The sequence below is a fragment of the Elgaria multicarinata genome, chromosome 8, assembly GCF_023053635.1.
Source record: "Elgaria multicarinata webbii isolate HBS135686 ecotype San Diego chromosome 8, rElgMul1.1.pri, whole genome shotgun sequence".
Taxonomy (NCBI): Eukaryota; Metazoa; Chordata; class Lepidosauria; order Squamata; family Anguidae; genus Elgaria; species Elgaria multicarinata.
Genome location: NC_086178.1, coordinates 60,552,889 through 60,573,261, shown reverse-complemented (window position 1 = coordinate 60,573,261; position 20,373 = coordinate 60,552,889). Strand labels below are relative to the sequence as shown.

Below are 20,373 nucleotides of genomic sequence, written 5' to 3'. Positions count from 1 at the left end.
ATGTCCAAAGGAGACTTTAGTGGATTTTGTTCTGCTCTGCTAACAAAATAGGCTAAAAGACACTTTATACTGTTTCTTCTTGACCGTAAGCATCTTCAGTGTAATTCATTCTCTTTGAAACAACTGCACTCGATAACTCAGCTGCCTACAGATGCTCCATTTTCCCTGTGTGTTTCATTCTTTTCATTTGCATGAACATTTTTGATTGTGAATACGACATGCCTGATATGCTATGGCTCAGTGATCCAGCTATTTCTGGACTGAAGAGACACGCTTCAGGAAAGAGAGGGGGGAAAGGTTTGGAGACAAAGCATCATTTAATAAATTAGTGCAGCAACAGAAGGGGGGGGGAAGCTTAAAAACTATCCAGAGGAGATGCCAGGACGGCACTTGGCACAAATGCCAAGGACAAAACACATCTGCAAAACGATCATCACCGTAGGCTCAATAACCCAAGCACTGTAGCCATTGATCACAATGATGGTTCCACAAGTAGATTCTGCCATATTTGCTCAGGGCATTCGGTATTAATTATGGAAATACAGCTTCTTTGCTATAGGCTGTCACAAGGACTCATCCTAGGAAAATATTTAACAGATTTTAGCACATGGAATATAGGTAATTCAAACAAGGGACCTTTCCTAGAGCTGTACTAAACCCTGCCACCCATCCTCCCAATTCACTGCTCCATTCACAGACAGTGAATTTTGGAATGGGTATTTTGGCAATTGGGGCTGAGGTGCAAAACTATCTGAAGGTTCATGAGGTGGGGAGGGGGAGAGAGAGGGGAAGGGGAGAGGCTTCCATTACTGTGGAATTTTTAATATATGTATTTCCCCACATTTGGTTTTAGCTCCACAGGTGGAGCACTTCTTGGCAGCCAATGATTGGTGGTTACCATTTTTTTAATGCAGACTGGCCCACAACATAGCATTGAAGACCTTCTCAGAAGATGGGGGTCTGGCTGAGAAGAATCTGGCTGCAAAGACTTATGCTTTCATCAGTGGATCAGACCTTGCATGGGACTTAACATCTACTGATGTGATGAGTCACACATAGCTGCTGATGGCAATGGACATGAGCATGAAGAGAGGCCCTGAAGAACATAGACAGTGGGGAAGTACAGCAAGACATTAGAAGTGGCTTAACTGTAGATACAGGACATTAGTGAACTCATTGATTAGGATTTATATTCTACTGAACTTATTGTATTGACTTGCATTGCAGACAACACAATGTTGTTTGGATTACCGCAGTATTCTAGGGTTCCATATGATAGCAGAGTATAGCAGCAAAACCAGCCTGGTGCCCGCCAGATGTTTTGGACATCAACTCCCATCAGCCCCAGCTATCATGGTCAATGGGCAGGAATGCAGGGACTTGTAGTCCAAAACATCTGGAGGGCTCCAGATTGGGCAAAGTTGGCATAGAGAATAGCTTGTGTCTATACTGGCTTCGCAGAAAATAGAATAAAAGTTGGGGTAGGCAAGGGGGAAGTCAAGTGAGCAAAGGAGAGCTATCTAGCACAGTTAGCTCTTGTTGTATTGATTTAAGGCTTTAAAGAAGGACTTCCTGGTCAACTGATGCTGGAATGGTCTGCCTGTTTCATCATTGACATCTTGCCCTGACCAGAAAGGTTCAGGACTCACTTCCACCCAAAGATCAGAGAAGAGGGACAGATCTACACCAAGCAGGATATGACACTTCAAAAACAGTTTCAAAACTGTATATGTAGCATCCTGGACCCCAACAGTTGTCACTACTGTAATAAACTGTTTTAAAGCAGTAGTATAGATCCTGCCCAGGTCTCCATCGTTACTGAAGTTGCAAAGTTAGGTTGCAGTACGCCATAATTATTTGGTAATTTTATACCCTCAATTCTGGTTAGGTCCTTGTGAACAATTGTGTTGTACTGTATATGGAAACCTTGAGAGTAGGGTGGTAATGAGTCCTAGTTTACTGAGGACAGTCCTGTATTCGAAGGGCTGACCTCTTTTTAAAGGTGTTCTCTATTAGAAGGACTGTCCAGTGCAAGTCTGCTTTAAACATAAAGGATTGTAAAAAGAGACAGGAGGGGGCTCAAAGATGCACATCAATTGTTAGCACTCCTGCTTAAACGACAGTAATAATTTTTAGTTTCATTTATACTTATGCATTAGAATATTGAATTTTTTGCAAATTAATTGCTCTCAGCAAATTATAAGGCACTCGAAATTTTTAAAAGAATTTTGCTCCTTCAAAACTACCCCCATTTGCAAAGTTTGCCTCCAAATTCAAGATGAAAGTTCTCATTTGAGAACATTTGGCTCAAGATTAGTTTCTTTCTTTATTTGTGCTTGTTTTATATATATTGTACTGGACTGTACCTGCATTCATGTGGGAAAATAATTTTAAAAATTTAGGGAATCCTGTCTTCTTTTTTAATTGCTTACATTATTATTATTTTTTAAGTTCTTTAATGTGATTTCTTGTGCAAAATCAGTTATACAGTTTTACAGATTCTTGCTGGAAGATAACTGGAGTAGAACTCAAGGCATAATGGAACCATGAAATAATAACTGAACGGAACTGATGAAAACCACTCCTCCCTAGGTGCTAACAACCAATAGAGAGAAACAGATTATATGAACTTCCTTCTTGACGAAACCGAAAGGCATAAAAGCAGCAATGTTTCCCTTTCCCTCAGATCACACCCATTTAACAAACTAGGGCTGCATGGTTTACTCCAAGTTAGATGTTAATTTGTCTTGACAGCCTTGAGAAGAAACAGCAAGCAGCATGAAACATAAAGGAGACCAGAAGTGGAAAGGGAATTGTAGGAATGGATCCTCTTTTGAAGGGCACGAGAGCCACTTTTGAGTACATGCACAATTCTAGCCAAAGTGCAAGCCATTAAATTGCTCCCGATCCCCCACTCTCCAAATTTGACACTGAGGGCTGAGCTAAATAACGATACCTTCTTTCTCGCTCTCTATGAAACCAATATTTTGGTGTGTGTTTTTCTGGTTTTCTTCAAGCATGGTTGTGGATATGGCTGCCAGCAATTCCCAGGGTCACAATAGCTAGAAACAGCATCAATGAAATCACAGAAATTGCTAGTAGCCATTCCTCTGAGCTGCCGGTTCACACATTTTACTTGTGCACGTTTGTTCAAGTAAGTTTAGGGTATCAGGAGATGTGGGGTACCGTCCATGAGAGCAGAAAGGAGTACATAGCTGGATAGTTTATAGTTATAGTAGCTGATTATAATATGGGACCCCTCAGAAGGTATGGCCTGAGGAATTCGAGTCTTTGTCATCTGCAATGCCTGTGGATCCTGTCTTCCTTAATTATGTAAGTAGTGACAAAAGCTGCAACAAATGGTAGTATAACAAAAAAGAGGGCGAGGGGTCCTCATTCATAACAGCAGCAGCAAAAGAAGGGGCCTTCTGGGGTCCAGCCCTGGGGTCCTTCACTCTACACATGGTCTTGATGGTGGATCCACAGTTGGCTAAAGAATCAGACTCAAAGAGTGCTTATGAATGATACTTTCTCAAACTGGGGGGAGGTAACAAGCAGAGTAGTGCAGGGCTCAGTCCTGGGCCCAGTGCTCTTAGCAATGGGGCAAAAATCCACCTGGTCCCACGATACAAAAGATGCTGAGTTCAGAACAGCTGATATATTTTGCAATTAAGTCAACAGGTTCATTTATTCAATTCACCTTAAAATTCTGAATTAAGTATTTGAAGACAGTCCTTGGTCTTGTTTACATGAATAGCAATTACTAAAGGAATCTGTATTCTGGATGCAAAGTATAGTGTGGAAACTTGTTTTTAAAGAAGAAAACATTACACACAATTGCTTCATTTGTCAGTTGCACATATAGCCCTACAATAAACATAATTTGGAATTAAATATGGTTGAAACTTCAATATTCTTCCAAAGGGAAAAAATCTAGGGCTGGGTAACAACACACACACACACACACACACACACTCAATCCACTTGGAACTTCGAAATCAGCCCCAATCTACTTTGGGCTGCTTTGGGGCTGGTCCAACCCACTCCTTATCCAGCTCCAAAGCAAGAACCAGACATGTGAAGTAGGTTGAATGTTGTGGATTCCCAGGCACAAGGTTTACCAGGAGTCCATCGGACTCCCCACTTAGCCCTCCTTCCTGTTCACCCCCTGAACTAGGTTACCCACTGGCCCCACCCACCCATAAGACTTACCTGACCTGTCCAGCAGCTGCCCATCCTCCATGAGAGCTGCCAGTTTAAGGAAGATGGCAGCTCTGCAGTTTCCTAGATCTAATGTTCAAACTACGGTGGCCACAAAGGGACATTTCTGAATCTCCTGGTTCAATTCTGGATCCAGACTGTGACCAAGCCAACTCCAAACTATGATGCTAAATTGAATGACTGAATTTTAAAGGGTACAGGGCCTAGCTGGTGAGCATCTGTTTGATGACCAATGACATGGTGAGGAAAAACTGAGTAGACAATCCCACCTTCCCCTTCTTTTAAATTAGCTCACCTTTACTAAAGCTATGCGTATGGTTTCTACTGCTGCACACTCTCTGTGTGCCGTTTATTTTTTGAATGTTCTTCCTTTTTCTAGTTATGATTACTGAACCTGTTACCCCCCCCCCTTATGCACCACCACCCCCTTATGCCCATTCAGTAGTTCTGTCCCATATGTCACTAACTAGTTGCCCTCTTGGATGAGAGAAGATTAATGAGAAGACCATTTCAGTTTTCCCACCAAGTGAAAAGAAAACTTGTGAAAGAGAAATGGAACTTTTCCTAGGAAGTTTCATTTCACTTAGAAAATTTAGAAGCAGAAATGTCAAGAACTCCTTCAACGGCACCCACACTAAATGTCAACAGTAGGAGGGTGTCAGTGCAGCTCTTTTTCACAAGCACTTAACGGAAAGGTCAGGCATGGAGCCAAAGGCCATCACAGAAACTAGTTCTCTCCTCTTTCAGCTGAGGTCAACTGTGACTAAGAATTGGTGAAATGTTTTGGTATAGGGCTGCTTAGCAATGGGTAGGAAATGAACTATGAAGGAGAAAAGAGACTGAAAACAAACAGCACCTATACGGTGGGTGGATCCAAAGAAATAGCAGTTCTGGAAGATTCAAGCCTTTCTAAAATTGTTTTGTATGTCTTCTGAATCCCTGTTTTAACTGGCTGGATCTAACACAGCTATTTTCCTATTAATGATGGAGATAGGTATATCTTTATCCTCCTTTTGAACCCGAATGGATAAAAAAAGTGGCCTACAAAGAGCTAAAAACAACAGCCATATCATAAAACAAAGAATAAAACAAATTAAAACCAAACCCGGACATCTATTCAGAGCACCAGCAGTAAACGCATTCTCACTGAAATGATTCCAAAAGCCGTCTGAAATAAAACTGTCTCTTCTTGACCCATTGCCTAATAATTTACAGAGAAAGCGCAATGCAACCTCAGCCAAGCACAGCATCAGTGTCACCACTGAGCAGGCTATAGCACATGCAGCCCATCTCCACATTGTGTACAGATGGGTAAAACAGTGTGGCCTCCCTAGATGACTGGGTGTATGGGCAGCTTCATGCACAAGGAATTCCTTGAAGTGAATGGGCAACTCTAGCTTAGCAAAGAAGCTGAGCTAGAAAAATCTCATCCAAGCAAGCATTGGAAAATGGACAGCTCACTGCAATGTCCTTGTGACAGCCCTGGCTCAAGCCTAAGCTTCACCCAGTGATTCACCCAGGCTATAGATATATGTCCCCACAGCAGCGGCCCAGCTCTGCTGGTTTTCACCTGTTTTTACATTCCGAACAGCAAATCCACTCCAGGACTGTTCTTTCCTGTGAGTGTTTATCTATCCCATACTCCTCATCTTGGGTTTTTTCCCACATCTACATTGGTCCATTATTATTATTATTATTATTATTATTATTATTATTATTATTATTATTTACATTTGTATACTGCCCCATAGCCAAAGCTCCCTGGGTGGTTTACATAGGATAAAAACACTTAAAAACAAAATAAAAAAATTTAAAATCACAAAAACATACAATTTAAAACCACAAAAACATGCAAAAAGAAACCCAGGCTAATTTAGTATTGTTATATGCCTGGGAGAAGAGAAAAGTCTTGACCTGGCACCAAAAAGGTAACAATGTCGGCACCAGGTGGGTCTCGTCAGGGAGACTGTTCCACAATTGGTGGGCCACTACAGAAAAAGCCCTCTCTCTTGTTGCTGTCCTCACTGTGCTTCCTTGGAGCAGGCACCTGGAGGAGGACCTTGGATGTTGACCACAGTGTATGGGTAGGTACATGTCGGCTTTATAGGTTAAAACCAGCACTTTGAATCAGGCTCAGAAACATGCAGACAGCCAATGCAAGTGGGTCAGAGTGGGTCATATGTTCGAACCTTCTGCTCCCTGTTATCACTCTGGCTGCTGCATTTTGCACAAGCTGCAGCTTCCAAACTGTCTTCAAACACAGCCCCACATAGAGTGCATTGCAGTAATCTAACCTGGAGGTTACCAGGGCTGAAGCCAGGTTATTCCTGTCCAAATTAGGGCCACCAACCAAAGCTGATAGAAGACACTCTGTGCCATTGAGGCCACCTGAGCCTCAAGTGACAGAGATGGTTCTAGGAGAACCCCCAAGCTACGAATCTGCTCCTTCAGGGGAGTGCAACCCCATCCAGAACAGGTTGAACACCCTCCATCCTGTCAGTAGAACCACCTACTAACATCTCAATCTTGTCTGGATTGAGCTTCAGTTTATTAGCCCTCATCCAGTCCATTGTTGCAGCCAGGCACTGGTTCAGCACATCCACAGCCTCACCTGCTGAAGATGAAAAGGAGAAGTAGAGCTGTGTGTCATCAGCATACTGATGACAATGTACTCCAAAACTCTGGATGACCACACTCAACGGTTTTATGTAGATGTTGAACAGCATGGGGTACAAGACTGACCCCTGCAGAATCCCATATTGGAGAATCCATGAGGCCAAGCAATGTCTCCCAAGCACCACCTTCTGGAGCTGACCTGTCAAGTAGGAGCAGAACCTTTAAGAAGCAAACGATCACTTCAAATCATGATAGGCATTCTCTCCAGTGATTTACCTTTGGAGGGCTCTGATGGCCCTCCAAGGACAGGAGAGTGCACAGGGCACGCCCATGCCCTAGGGGAGCTCATCCCCTTGCACCACATCTATTCAGTTGTTCCCAAAAGTTAGGGTGGGGAGCAGTGCTGTGTTTTCTATCTTTTATTATTGGCTTAGTATATGATTTCAGGTTGTGTTTGTGCATTTGGTGGGGCTACTGTTTTAAAAAACACTGGGAAAAGTCCGTTTAGACTAAGAAAGAGAAGTTCCCAGAATCCCAAGTTACTCATTTTGCCTATCCCCTCCTCCAACTTTGGGATCATGTGATCATGACCGGGAGTTGACTCTGCCCCTCAGCCCTTCGAAAAAGGTACATTTTTCCACTGTTTTACCCGATTTTTCCAAAAATTCTAGCAAGCGAACCGCACCACACAGAGAGCTGAGAGAAGGCTCAAAATGACCCCCAGCCACGACTCTCCAAACACAAGAAGTTTCAGAAAGATAGCTTTAAAAACAACGCAGTTATCCCCTATTCTTTTCCGCAATGCAATCCTATGGGTGAAATTTTTCAAAATGGCGATTGGATCGGTCTGCGAAAAGAGAAGCACTCCACGTATGGGCACTTCTCTTTGCCGTGCTTCTACGGGTCCCCGGTCTGCTTCTACTCCGCCTCTGGGCAAGGTGGAGCAGGCCAATTCGCTTCTGATTCTCTGATTCTAATCGGAGCAGAGCACATCCCTAGTTAGAAGGGTCAGTACACACCCTCCCCCCACCCACTATGACATTTCTACTTAATGTTAATCATCTAAATTTTCATCTATTCATATACGTTAGTATATGGACGTTTTATGCAGATTTGTGACCTCTTTTGTTCTTTTCTTGGTGATACATTTTTCTTTCTTTCTTTCTTTCTTTCTTTCTTTCTTTCTTTCTTTCTTTCTTTCGCAATGCGTGAATGGCCAACCTAGATGGCCTTGGTTAAGCCGAAAGCTATATTATGGTCTGTTTGGGGGATTTTCTCAGGTCATCCTCAAATCTTTCTTTCTTCTCTGCTTAACTCCATGCCACCAATGACAAGTCTGGAGCCACTAAACCATCCTTCCTCAACCTGGGGCACTCCAGATGTGTTGGACTGCATCTCCCAGCTGGCTGGGGCATTCTGGGAGTTGTAGTCCAACACATCTGGAGCGCCCCAGGTTGAGGAAGGCTGCACTAGACCATTTTTGGGGGGTTAGACTTTCCTTATCAGCCTTCAAATTTAAAAAATTATCCAAAACACAGCTAAAGTCCTAAGGGTTCAACTTTAACCACAACTTAAGAAAAAGACGCTCAATGTACACTTTCCCCTGCAACTGTCATCCTGGGGCTTGTTACAGAATCCTGGTGCAGTCTAAACAATGCAGCTGCTATCATCTAGCCCAATTATTCTTATGTACAGCAATAAAACACAACGATTCCTCTACATTGCTGTCAAAACCTGCTATGGAAAAAAGGAGTTGACGGAAACCTACTCACATAACCTACTTTACTTAAAAGAACTGTGGTGTATCCCAGTTTCTCCGTCTGAAGTTCTTCTGTAGCCTCATGTCTCCTCTCCTTAATGATGGCAAAATTAAACTAAGCTCCTTCTAAAAGAGGAGGCTCTGGGGAATACTGGGAAACAAAAGGACAGGCATTTCAATTCTCTCTTCTTGCTGAGAATGAATTCTGCCTCATATAGCTGCTGATGTATAGTCATCTTAAAAGAGTTTGTTAATTTCCAATGGGGAAAAGGCATAAAGAAAGAATCTCCTTATCTTTAATGGAATGTTACTGAGCTATACAAAATGGCTCACATTCAAAACAACTGGGGAAGTGTCTTGTCTGTTTTGCCATGATAAGAGACCGTGTTTAGTACACAGCATGCATTCCACTCAATCTGCTAAATGTGAGAGTGGTTGAAACTTAATGACAGAGAAGCTTCCAAATGTCTTGCGGCACCACTTGCTTAAAAAAATAAAAATAGAATTAATCAGACTATCTAAATATGGCACATGAGACGTCTCAGAATAAAGGGCTGCTGCATGAAATACAGCCAAGTCCTTTGTCTTTCAAAACCAAGATGTACTCCCACTCATCCTAGAAATGGGTGCAAATCATGAGATTTCACAACATTTTACACATAGATTGCCTCCGGACATAATGTTAAACCATAATTAAATGAACATACTTAGGCCATAGCTAGACCAGGCCTATATCCTGGGATCGTCCCGGGATCATCCCTCTGCATCCAAATGACACACAGGGGATCCTGGGAGCAAGCAGAGACGACCCGTCCATTTGCCTGGGATAATCCTTAGGTCTAGCTAAGGCCTCTGTCTTACATGTACAATCCTTGGACTTGTGTACTCCCCCCTTCCATCTCCTTCCCTGATACAACCAAAAAAGGAGAGGGAAAGCACCTACTTCTGTTTTCAATTTTATCACATTTTGTTGTTATGTCGAAACTATGGAAAACTGTGGTTAGTATTAACTATGGTTTATTGAAATAAGCCAGTTTCAAATTGTGGTTAAGGATCCTAGCTTGTTTCTATAAACCACTGATTTGAACATGTCAAATTGCTGTTAGTTGAATACAAGAGGCAGAAACTGAGCTGTGAAAAAGGATGGAAGTGTTTGCCTCTTTACTCTAAATTGACTCTTAGGTCACAGTTGAATCACCTATGCAACCAGTTCAGGAAGCAGATTAAGTGTGCATGGGTGTTTTAATTCATTTTTATTGTGTATTTCTAATATTAAGTTGACTCTATATGCCTTCACTGATGCCATCATACATTCTATTTTTTATTTAAGAAAAACATATTTGGCCCAGGGCACAAGGCTCCCGGATCAGCTTTTACAGAAAACCAATACAATCAATAAAAACAATAACCATCAACCAAATGTAAAAACCAAGCAAAATTTGATTGATAGCTACATAGTGTCATGACAGCAATCATGAAAATTATACCATCCCCATCAACTGGGATCAGTGTAGGAAGGAGAAAGCCCAAACAAGGAAAAAGGAAATAGTGCTTGAACAGCAGCAGATAGTGAGATAGCAGAAACAATGGCATCTAAAAGCTCTGAAATAAAGGAAATCATTTGTAGGGGGACATTTCTCCCCCTTCCTCAAAGCATTATTTTTAACCAAATCACATCAGAACGGGTGAGTATTTGGCATAAACCAAATATTTGGAAGCTGGATCTATAGAGACAAAGGAGAAACGTTTAATCTTATGTTTCAGTAGAGACCCAGTGGAGTCAGGGAAGATATTTCCATTAAGATTTGGAAAATATTTCCTATGGCTGTCTACCAGTTGAAGGCTTTTAGTCAATTAATCGTCAGATTTTTAATCAATTAAATTACACAAATTTGCCTGGTATCAAAACCTCAATATTACAGAGTATTTTTAGTTATTTGAACGAAGGGAATAATTTATCTGAAGTGCAGAATAATTATGATGTGCTTCCCTCGGTAACTAAAGAGTATAATTAAAAATAAACCACAATTCTTTGCTAGAAGTATGACATTAATATATTCAATAATAATGGCTTGGATCCAGACTTAGTCATGTTTAGAGAAGACCTACTGAAATCAATGGGACTTAAGTTAATCATTACTAACTTTGGTTATGTTCAGATAAAAACATAAGAACATAGGAAGAGCTGTGCTGGATCTGACCAAGGGCTCATCTAATCCAGCATTCTGTTCACACAGTGGCCAACCACTTGCCTGTGCGAAGCCCATAAGTAGGATATGAGTAAAATAGCAGCCTCCTGCTCACGTTCCCCAGCAATTGGTGTACTTAGGCATACTGCCTTTGATACTGGAGGTAGCATTTAGCCACCACGACTAGTAGCCATTATAGCTTTCTCCTCCATGCATTTGCCTAATCTAAATTGCTGACCATCACTACATTTTGTGGTAGTGAATTCCATAATTTGTTTAAGGAACCTTTGAGGTTATAGCACCACCCCATTTTTGCTAAGCGCTAGTAAGAGCCAGGCACTAATATGATTCCTCATACACAGGATAACCTGAGGAAAACTGCAGAGTGTGACTGAAATGGAACTTTTGGTTCACCAGCCAATTCATATCCCTGAATCTATTGAGTACATGTGTACTCTTGCTAGTACTTTCCCAGTAAGAGAATAAAAGTTCCTTTACACCAGGGGTTAACACGCTCCCTACCTCACTTTTCCACCTGTGTTTTACTTCCTCAAGTTACCTCCTCTTTCAAAAATGAGGAAGTACACAATGAGCACAAGGCCCATTGAGTCCGCTATTCTAATGGTGCTGCTTCTCTTGCACACAGCAGGAGAGAGCAGCAATTCCAAGTTTAAAAAAAACATTGGACTTAACCATTTGTTGCTGTTGTTGCGCAAGGAAGGCCAGAAGGGGCGGAAGGCATGTGGGAGGCAGACGACGTCAAGTGAGGGACCTGAGCAAACTCTGTGAGTGCCCAGTAATGAGTGTGCAATAAAACACTCATCAGATGGAGCTTTAAGATACAGGCTCTCTTGCAGCCTGTTTCAGTGGGGGTTGGTATTTATTCTGAGACAGAGAAATCCATGTGAATGAATGAGCTCTCTTTACAACTGATATGACATGAGAAAGAATAATCGAGGCAATTATGCAGTGGAGAGGAAAACACAAAGAGACGGTTGTTATAAACTAGACTGTCCCGTAACCTCTTAACTTGAGCACTAGGGCACTCATTTTCTCCTTCTGAACATCACCCCATGGGAATCAGCAAGGAGAGCTTGTCACTAACAGAATTAAGAGAATGACTTGACTGATGTGTTTGGAAATGCAGAGTTTCCCCTCCCTACAGGGTAGAGGACATTTTCACTTGGTTGAAAATTTAATAAGATGCTGGAAAATGACAGACAGCATAAACCATGAGCTAACTATAAGCTCAAGGGAGTTGCAAAGGAGAAAGAATCTTTTCAACTTAGCCTACCAACCCAAGCAAGAATGTGGATTTGTGTGTGTGTGTGGGGGGGGGGGTTGGAACTAGGGGAAAAAGAAAAGAAAAAGCCCACTGGACAAATTAGGGATGCTTCTGAAATCCCCCCATCTCAATCCCCCCTCAATTTTTTTAAATTCTTAATTAGCTAAACTTGTTTCCAAAATGGAACTAATTAATATAGGATCTTCCATTTGGGCAATTCCCTATTCCAGAATTTTGTACAGAGGACTATGGAAGCTCAGTATGCAAAACTTTTCAGTTTATTCAGTTAATTTATGTCTTTTCTCCTCCTGTATGTTAACAGTAAAAAAATGTGCATGTGCGCATTGGTTAAAACTTGCAAAAAAGCAACCTTGAGGTGATCACACAGTATTGAAACTAGACTTTGTGTGCATGCAGTGTTCTACATATGTGTATATATCACCACATAAAACAGGGATGGAAAAACCTGTGGCCACAGACCAAATTCAGACCATGGAGACTCCCCATTTGGCCCACAAGCTTCTTGCTCATGCTTCTCCCTCCAGCTCTGTTCAGGAAACCCCCACTCTTATCTCCAATCACTGGGACTACCCAAAAAAGACAGCTTTTATTCAGAACAGTCCTGGGAAAACCCCATGCTTATATCCAATCAAGGATCAGAGATAGCAACAATTTAAAGGCATCCCTCTTGGCTATTCCAACTTTCGATTTTAGAATTGAGCTGTACTTTCCATGCCTGAAGGCCATTGTAGAGGAGCTTATTCCTGAGTAGACATGCATAGAATTGAGCTGTGGTTTGAATGCTTGGTAAGAAAAAGTCCAAATTGGTACAAATACCAATTTGCTTTAGCCCTGCTTACATTGCCCTTAGTCCCTCTCATTGCTGGATGCACTCCCTGAGTCCCTTCCCAAATTGGAATTCGGCCCTCAGGCTGAAAAACATGCACCTCCCCTGACATAAAACTTTGATCTGATTGTACACTCAGTTGTATCAAGCATCTTTCCCCTTGTTGTTTCACCACTATGTACATGCAAATATGCATGTGTGTACCAGTAGCATACTGCAAAATCATCTAATCACAACAGCCAGTTTGTTTAGGTTTTGGCAGTATTTTGACAATCCACACAAGTCTATCAACAACATACACAGGGGAAATACAGGTGAGGTTATGGGATGGAAAACTGCAGCAAACATGACATGTTTCAGTTCTGGAATTAATTTTGAATTTTTCCTAGTTAAACTGAATTCAGGAGGTGTGGAGCACAAGGCAGAGTAAACCAGCAGAACAATAAAGGAATGGGATAAGGGAAATCCTGCCATACCTAGGTCAACTCGGATAGGGCTTTCTCATCAATGCTGACCAAGTCAGAATTTAAACTCATAACCTTGAAAACTATACACGTACATCCCTGGTGGTCTAAATCAGAAAAGGGGACAAGATACTTAAAGGAAGTCAGGGTGCTTTGAATTCTGGCAAAAACAGAATGTGTTGGCAAATTCACAATTCTATCCAAGATGGATTTGTGCTTGTATAGTTTGTTGAAATGCAGCAAGTTTTCATTCTTTATTTGGGAGATTCGTTGCATGTGTTCAGAGGTCTCCTACATCACTGTCTAGCCAGAAGATAAGAGCCAATTTACAAGTTCAGGAAAAGCATGTAGTGTACATTCCCTGGGTCGTTTGCTTTAAAATGCACTTTGAAATGCAGCTTCAGAATCATAGATGTGAATGCTCCTTCCACGTCAAAAAGTCTGTGCTTCACACATACAGAAGAAAGCAAAGGCTAGTAAACTTTTCCATAATATGCTGTCTTTCCATAGGTGTGGATTTTATGAGTTGGTTCCAGGATCAGCCTTCTGGGGATAGAAGGGCTCCACTCATGGAAAGTGCCTCCACCCAATTACCAGGGATGCCACCATCCTCCCTGCACAACAGCTCACCCGATTCAGCAGGATCTGTCTCTTAAGTTTGATGGGATGTTGTAATAATTCAATATTCAATGAAACAACCATTTGGATGAAGAGAGTAAATTTTTCTCTTGTTCAGTATTAGATAAACCTAGTTATGCCACCCATTAATAAGCAATAATAACACAATGGGAAGCAACTCACCAATAAAATCTGTTTGGTGTGATCCGTTCGTGCATGATCTGCCATCTTCTTCCAAAATCCATTGAGCTGTAGAGCTGAAAGAGGAAACCAAATAAGTGAGACGGTAACACACAGGACAGTGAGACGTGGACATATACGCAGAAGCAACTTCTCTTCCTCTTCACCTTGCCAAAACCTGTCCCTGTAAAATGCTACTGCAAGTGTCATCTACATATCTATTTAATATTTGATATTATACAGATGGCATTTGATAGAAAGAATAGTATTAAAGTGCTGTTCATTTTTATTAGTAGCTGACTCTCAGGAAGAAAGTATTGGACATTCATATTAAATATGATATTTAATATTCGTTATTTTATCATCAATGTTCAATATCATTAAATGACATTAATATTCAGAATTCCATGATATATAGTTTGATTAGTCTGAACTACTTTGAAACCAAATTGAAAATTTCACTTTTTCAAGCCAAGTGGTGGTGGTAGTGGCAGCAATCTGAGGTGGGTTTAAAGTAAAATCAGCCACAGGTATACCAGGCAAACAGACCTCTAAAGGGCACAAATCTCTAAAGGGCAATTGGATACTTGAGCAGCTGTTCCATCTCCTGCCATAAGTACCTCTCTTCGTTTCTGGATACTCTTTTGGGAAGCAGAACTTCCACTGCTTTCTTAGGCTAGATCTACACCTCTGCTTTATAGCAGTATTGAAGTGCACTGATAACTGTTGAGGCACAATCCCCATTCCATATAGTACTTTCACAGTGTTATATCCTGCTTTTTATTACACATCCATAATGATTTGACACAAGGAGCTCCATCAGATGAGCATTTTATTGCATACTCATTACTGGGCAATCATGGGTCCCTCTCAGGACATCGCCTGCATCCTGCATGCCTTCCGCCCCTTCTAGCCTTCTTTGCGCAACAACAAAAATCACACCCCACTAAATCTGACTAATTTTTAAAGACGCAAGTTGCTGCTATCTCCTGCTGTGTGAAGGAGAAGCAAGAGGATTAAACGGCCCCCTGAATGGGCCACATGCAAGTTGTTTACTTCCAAACACGGGTGGAGAAGCGATGGTAAGCAAACACGATTTCCCCCTGTGCAATGATGCTGAAGATGTAGATCTGGCCTGTGTTCTTGAAGTGCCTCTCTGGGAAACTGAACTCCACAGTATCATCTGTTTCTAGTTCAGCTGAGAAATTGTGTTTGGTGTTTCAATACATGGTTGCTCCCAGTGGTGCAGCTAGATCATTTTAGACCCTGGATTTAATGGTCTTACAGGGAGTCCCTTAAGAAAGCCATGTGTATTACTTCAGTAGTGAAGCACACACCTAACACTTCTCTTCTCCCTTTACCACTGCCATTCTGTGCTTTACAATGGCTCCTACAACACATTAGAATAAACAAACAAAGCAAAACAAAAGGCAGTGAGGAGGAAGAGGAGGAGGAGAAACATGTGCAGTTTCATATTTTAAACTCAGTTGAAGCCTATCACATGTGCACAGGAATAAAATGGAGCTTGTTTCTCCTGTCCTGATGCTAAACACATTTACTTGGTAATAAGTACCACCCTGATTGTCAAAATAAAGGATAATGTTAAAGTCAAAATAACCCATTGAGCATTATGTATGGCCAGCCACTTCCTGACTACAAAATGCTTGTTTTGTTTTTAAATAAGAAACGATCCTACAGTGAGCAGTCAGTTGTGGCAGGCTCTTGCATACCCATGCTGGCTCAGGGGCTGACACATCAGCTTGTGTGCAACCGTCTCCATCACCAGGTGCTCCTTGGGCAGCTATTTGGAGGGGGCTGGGCTGGAGGACTCTGGACTTCAGCCCTGAGGTCAGTGCTAGTTGTATCACTGGTTGTGCCAGCAAGTTCACTGGAAAGAATTTAGTCAGTGTGTACTGGCATTTATTTTGTACAATGTTTTGCTTGTTTGTTTAGATTTGGATTAAATTTGGATTAAATAAAAATTAATGTATTGGGGCAGCATGACCCTGTACACCAAGTAGGCTGAGACTGGAGCTCTGCTGTTGTAGTGCTGGCAGAATGGATGCTGTATATCCAATGCATGATCAGTCTGCGAGAGGAGGGGCGAACAGTCAGGTAGAAATGGGAATTAGAACGTTCTATGCAGCCTAATCAATGGGAAATTGCCCTACCCGTGCAGATTTAAAACTGAGGTTGTTTCAATAAAAATGGGTGTTTCATGTAAATTGGATATCACAGCAGCTTGCTAAGAAGTTGGCTCGCTCCACTAGATGCTGGTGATGTAATGCGGACAATTCCTCATTGTGGCATGTCCCAGCATGGCTCCTTTCTGCTTGGAAGTTATGGCCTGTAGAAATTTTGTTCTTGAAAAATCTGTGACAAATTCAGTTGTTCATGCACTTTTAAATTATAATCCTGTGTTGTAGAGATTAACAGGTAGACAGCAAAAGAGACAAACCCAGAAGCTCACACCCCTCCACTGATTATTCAATGGTCTGAAGACCTTACTGCTCTCTCTATATTTGAGTGTATATCCTACAGTCGTCCACTTCATTTGGATGCTTATTTAGATCTATGAACTGCTGATATTGATTTGTACATTTGAAATAGAAGTGCAGAACATTTTTTAAACTATTTTTTTATTAATGGTGTTGTGAATGATTATTATAAAGGGGTTTTCAGCTTTGTTCTTTTGTGTGTTGTTTTCCCCTCTTTTTCCTGTTATATTTGGCCATGAAATTATATAAATTAAAACATTATGTAGATGCTTTTGTTTTATATGAATGGTGTATTGTTTATAGATTATACAGAGAGAGAGAGAGAGAGAGAGAGAGAGAGAGAGAGAGAGAGAGAGATGGCAAAACAATGACAGACAGGCTCTCGGAGCCCTGGAAACACCACCTATGCCCACCAATGGGTGACTATGCTGGAAACAACTCCACATGCCACCATATACAGAGGGAGCCACAAAACCCATGATGAATGGGCACATGGCCCAAGCACAACTCCTACATCACAACATGATGTATCTACCATTCCCTAGCAAGAAAGAAACAACACATGTGGTAATGTCAAAGCCTTTATTGGACAGCATCTAGCATGGAGGAGATCCTGAAAGACATGTACATGTGTAGGGTTGACAGCCAATCATCTCAGCAGGACTCCTGTGCCTTGAATAGTGGCTCAAGAGACACCAGGGTAGCAGGTGTAATGTCCCTCATAGCACCTGCTACATATTAGAAACACCTAGGGATTGTGTGAAGTTTCAGTTTATTTTTGATTAAGATTTACCCAGTTTGAGCCTTCCAGACTGAACACAGAATCATATGCAAACTGTGGTCAAGGTCTGAACATTTCCAAGCTTGCAATGTGATTCGTGGACACACACTCTTCCAAAATGTGTTCAACTGCATGCATAGTACATTGAACATACACACTGATCTGCTTTAATCAATGGGTGGATGATGTATGCATTTCAAAGATAAGCACAACTGATGGATACATTTGGAGAAATATGCATGAAAATACACACATATTTTCATATGAAAAGGGGGGAAAACAAAGCTCACAATCTGGTACAGGCTTGAATTGGAGCAAGCGCTGAGATGGAATTCGAACAACATTGGTGAGCTCAATTTTTTCTGATTCACACATCTCTAGATACACCCTAGGCTTTGTATAACTGACTTCCACGGAGTGTGGAAGCTTAGAAGTGTCTGCTTGGAGCATGTAGGTTGTCAATCCCACTACTTCACTACATCCAGGTCGCTACTTCTCATCACAGATGGGCTTCCCTCTTTGGCTGAATTGAGGATGGGGTGAATCTTTTACCTCTGGGAGAATGGCCTGTAGAGAGCAAGGGGAGACAAGACACACACAGAGAGAAGAACAAGAAATAGTCAGCAGCTGGAGCATATTGTCCCTGGACCAGGTGTTAGTAAGAATGCACAATAAGTTTTGGGAGAGGAGACAGTGGTGCCACCTTCCTCCTATGTGGAGAGAGGAGACTGCACTGACTGTGAGCATACATACCCCCTATCTCTTGGAGGTTGTTGTGAAACGTTGTGTGTGCTGGTTGTTTGTTCTGCTCCGTGCAGCCAGACTATGATCCTGCAAGACAAAAGTGCTCAGGAGTGTTTGGCCAGCAGCTTCAATGAGTGGAGTAGAGTGCCTGGATTTTGCCAACAGAGAAGTTTAGATCCATGTGGGGATGAGTGTCTTCTATGCATGGAGGACATTGCTTCCTGCTACTGGCCATGGGCAAAGAGAGTTAGAACAATATAATTCAGGCAACAGACATTATTCACATAAGGCAAACGAGTTGGGAGAGAGACATGGGAGATATATTACAGCATTTCCTTGGGTGCTCTGTCTTGGCACCTGCAGTAGCTGGAGTGGAATTTGATGTTTGGTGGTTGTATCTTCAGTCCCATGGACCTGTTAGAATTCTAAGCAGAGAACTGTTAGCAATGTGCTCAAGTTCCCATGTGTCTTGTACAGCTAGGTGTTTTGTGTGGAAACTGCTCCCTTTGCGTGCAAAGTGCCTTTTCCCCAAAGTTTCCCATCACCAGAATCCCCTTCCCATTGAGTTCTGAATGCACATGACGGGGCGGGGGGAGAGAAAGAGAGAGAGAGAGACATGTTGCACAACCTACAATCTGAATTATGATCTCCCTGAATGGAATACACATACACATGCACCAGTGGTGGTGTGTTGTGATTAGATGCTGAATTCCACCATTTCTATGGTCTCTCATGGCAATGTGGAAAGATCACTTCTCAGTGTGGGCAAATACTTTCACTTTTCCTCTCTCACACTGATGTCAATAGGAAGGAATTTTCCTGCAACTGTTCTAGGCCTGTTGTAAAGTTACACTGTCAACGGGAGTGTGGCCATGGACTCAATGGGTATAGGATCCAGTGTAAGTGTAGTCCACCCCTGTGCCACGCATGACTCCAACTTGTTTCTTTCAACCACTGAGCTGTTGTATGTTTGCTGGCAGAACAGCTCTGTCAGCAGAGTGTTCCACTGGTATGTCTGGAAAATAATACCAGCATATCTGTCGTGGTGGTGGTGGTGGAACTGCTATTCTGCTGCCATAGAAGCCTTCTGCCAAATCCTATAGCCCCTGGGCTGGGCCATCATCAGTATAGGATTGTGCTCTAAAAGTATCTGAACATCCATTGAGTTTATTGGAACCCTTGGTGTCTAGCCGTATCGTAGTGATTAAAAATCTGATTTCCCACTTGCTGCATCTCAAATTTCTTACAGACTATTTTCTAAACAGTATTTAAAGGGGGAACCCAGTATGAAAAACTGTGTGCATGTCTAGACAGGGCGATATCCTGGGGATCATCCCAGGATCATCCCTGTGCATCCACATGATGCACAGGCGATCCGGGGAGCAGGGAGGGAAAATCCCTGCATTTCCCTGGGATATTGCCCTACACTTTTGTCCCAGTTTTTCCCACGGTCCCAGGATGATCCTGAGACCGCGGGACATGTGGGCGGCAGTCCCAGTTTGTCCTGGCTCCTCGCAAGTAACCACAAGGAGCCAGGAACCGGGCATGGGAGCTCCGTGCCCATCGGGGGTGGGGTGGGGGAGCAGGAGGTGTGTGTTTTTAATTACCTTTGTTGCTGGAGCACTCCTGTGCTCATTTTTGATAAAAAAAAATGGTGCGTGGGATATCCCTTCTCCTGGGATGTTGCACACCACATGTAGACTGAGGGGGAGGATCTCACAATCAGCATATTGTGAGATCCTTCCCCTCCACCCCTCTGGTCTAGACATGCCCTGTGTCCCACATGAATTTTTGAGTTTTTAAGGACACTTTTTGCCTGGAAGTGTTAAGGCAGGGGTCAGACTAGGTTATCTTCAGCAATTCCATTACTGGTAAATTGTTCTAGATGTTGCAAGAGTAGTGTGGAGACAGAGGCAGGAACTACACTACTGCTTTAAAACAGTTTATAACAGTAGTGACAACTGTTGGGGCCCAGGACATGCTCTGTATTCAATTTTCAAGCTGTTTTCAAAGTGTCATATCCTGCTTGGTGTAGATCTGGCCTAAGAAGAAAAGCTAAAAAAAAAATGTGAGGCTGAAGAATCAGAGCAGTGTTTTGTTATACAGGTACATGCATTCCTGTATGTGTATATATATATATATATATATATATATATATATATATATATATG

At 42.1% G+C, this 20,373-nt stretch overlaps 1 protein-coding gene across 1 annotated transcript in view; it reads right to left on the bottom strand.

Moving 5' to 3' along the window:
• Positions 1-20,373, bottom strand: part of SORCS3 (sortilin related VPS10 domain containing receptor 3) — a 526,629-nt gene that overhangs the window by 186,456 nt on the left and 319,800 nt on the right. Inside the window, exon 5 of the mRNA XM_063133247.1 lies at positions 14,183-14,256. Within this exon, the coding sequence (XP_062989317.1) occupies positions 14,183-14,256 (74 nt within the window). The remainder of the gene's footprint in view (positions 1-14,182; positions 14,257-20,373) is intronic.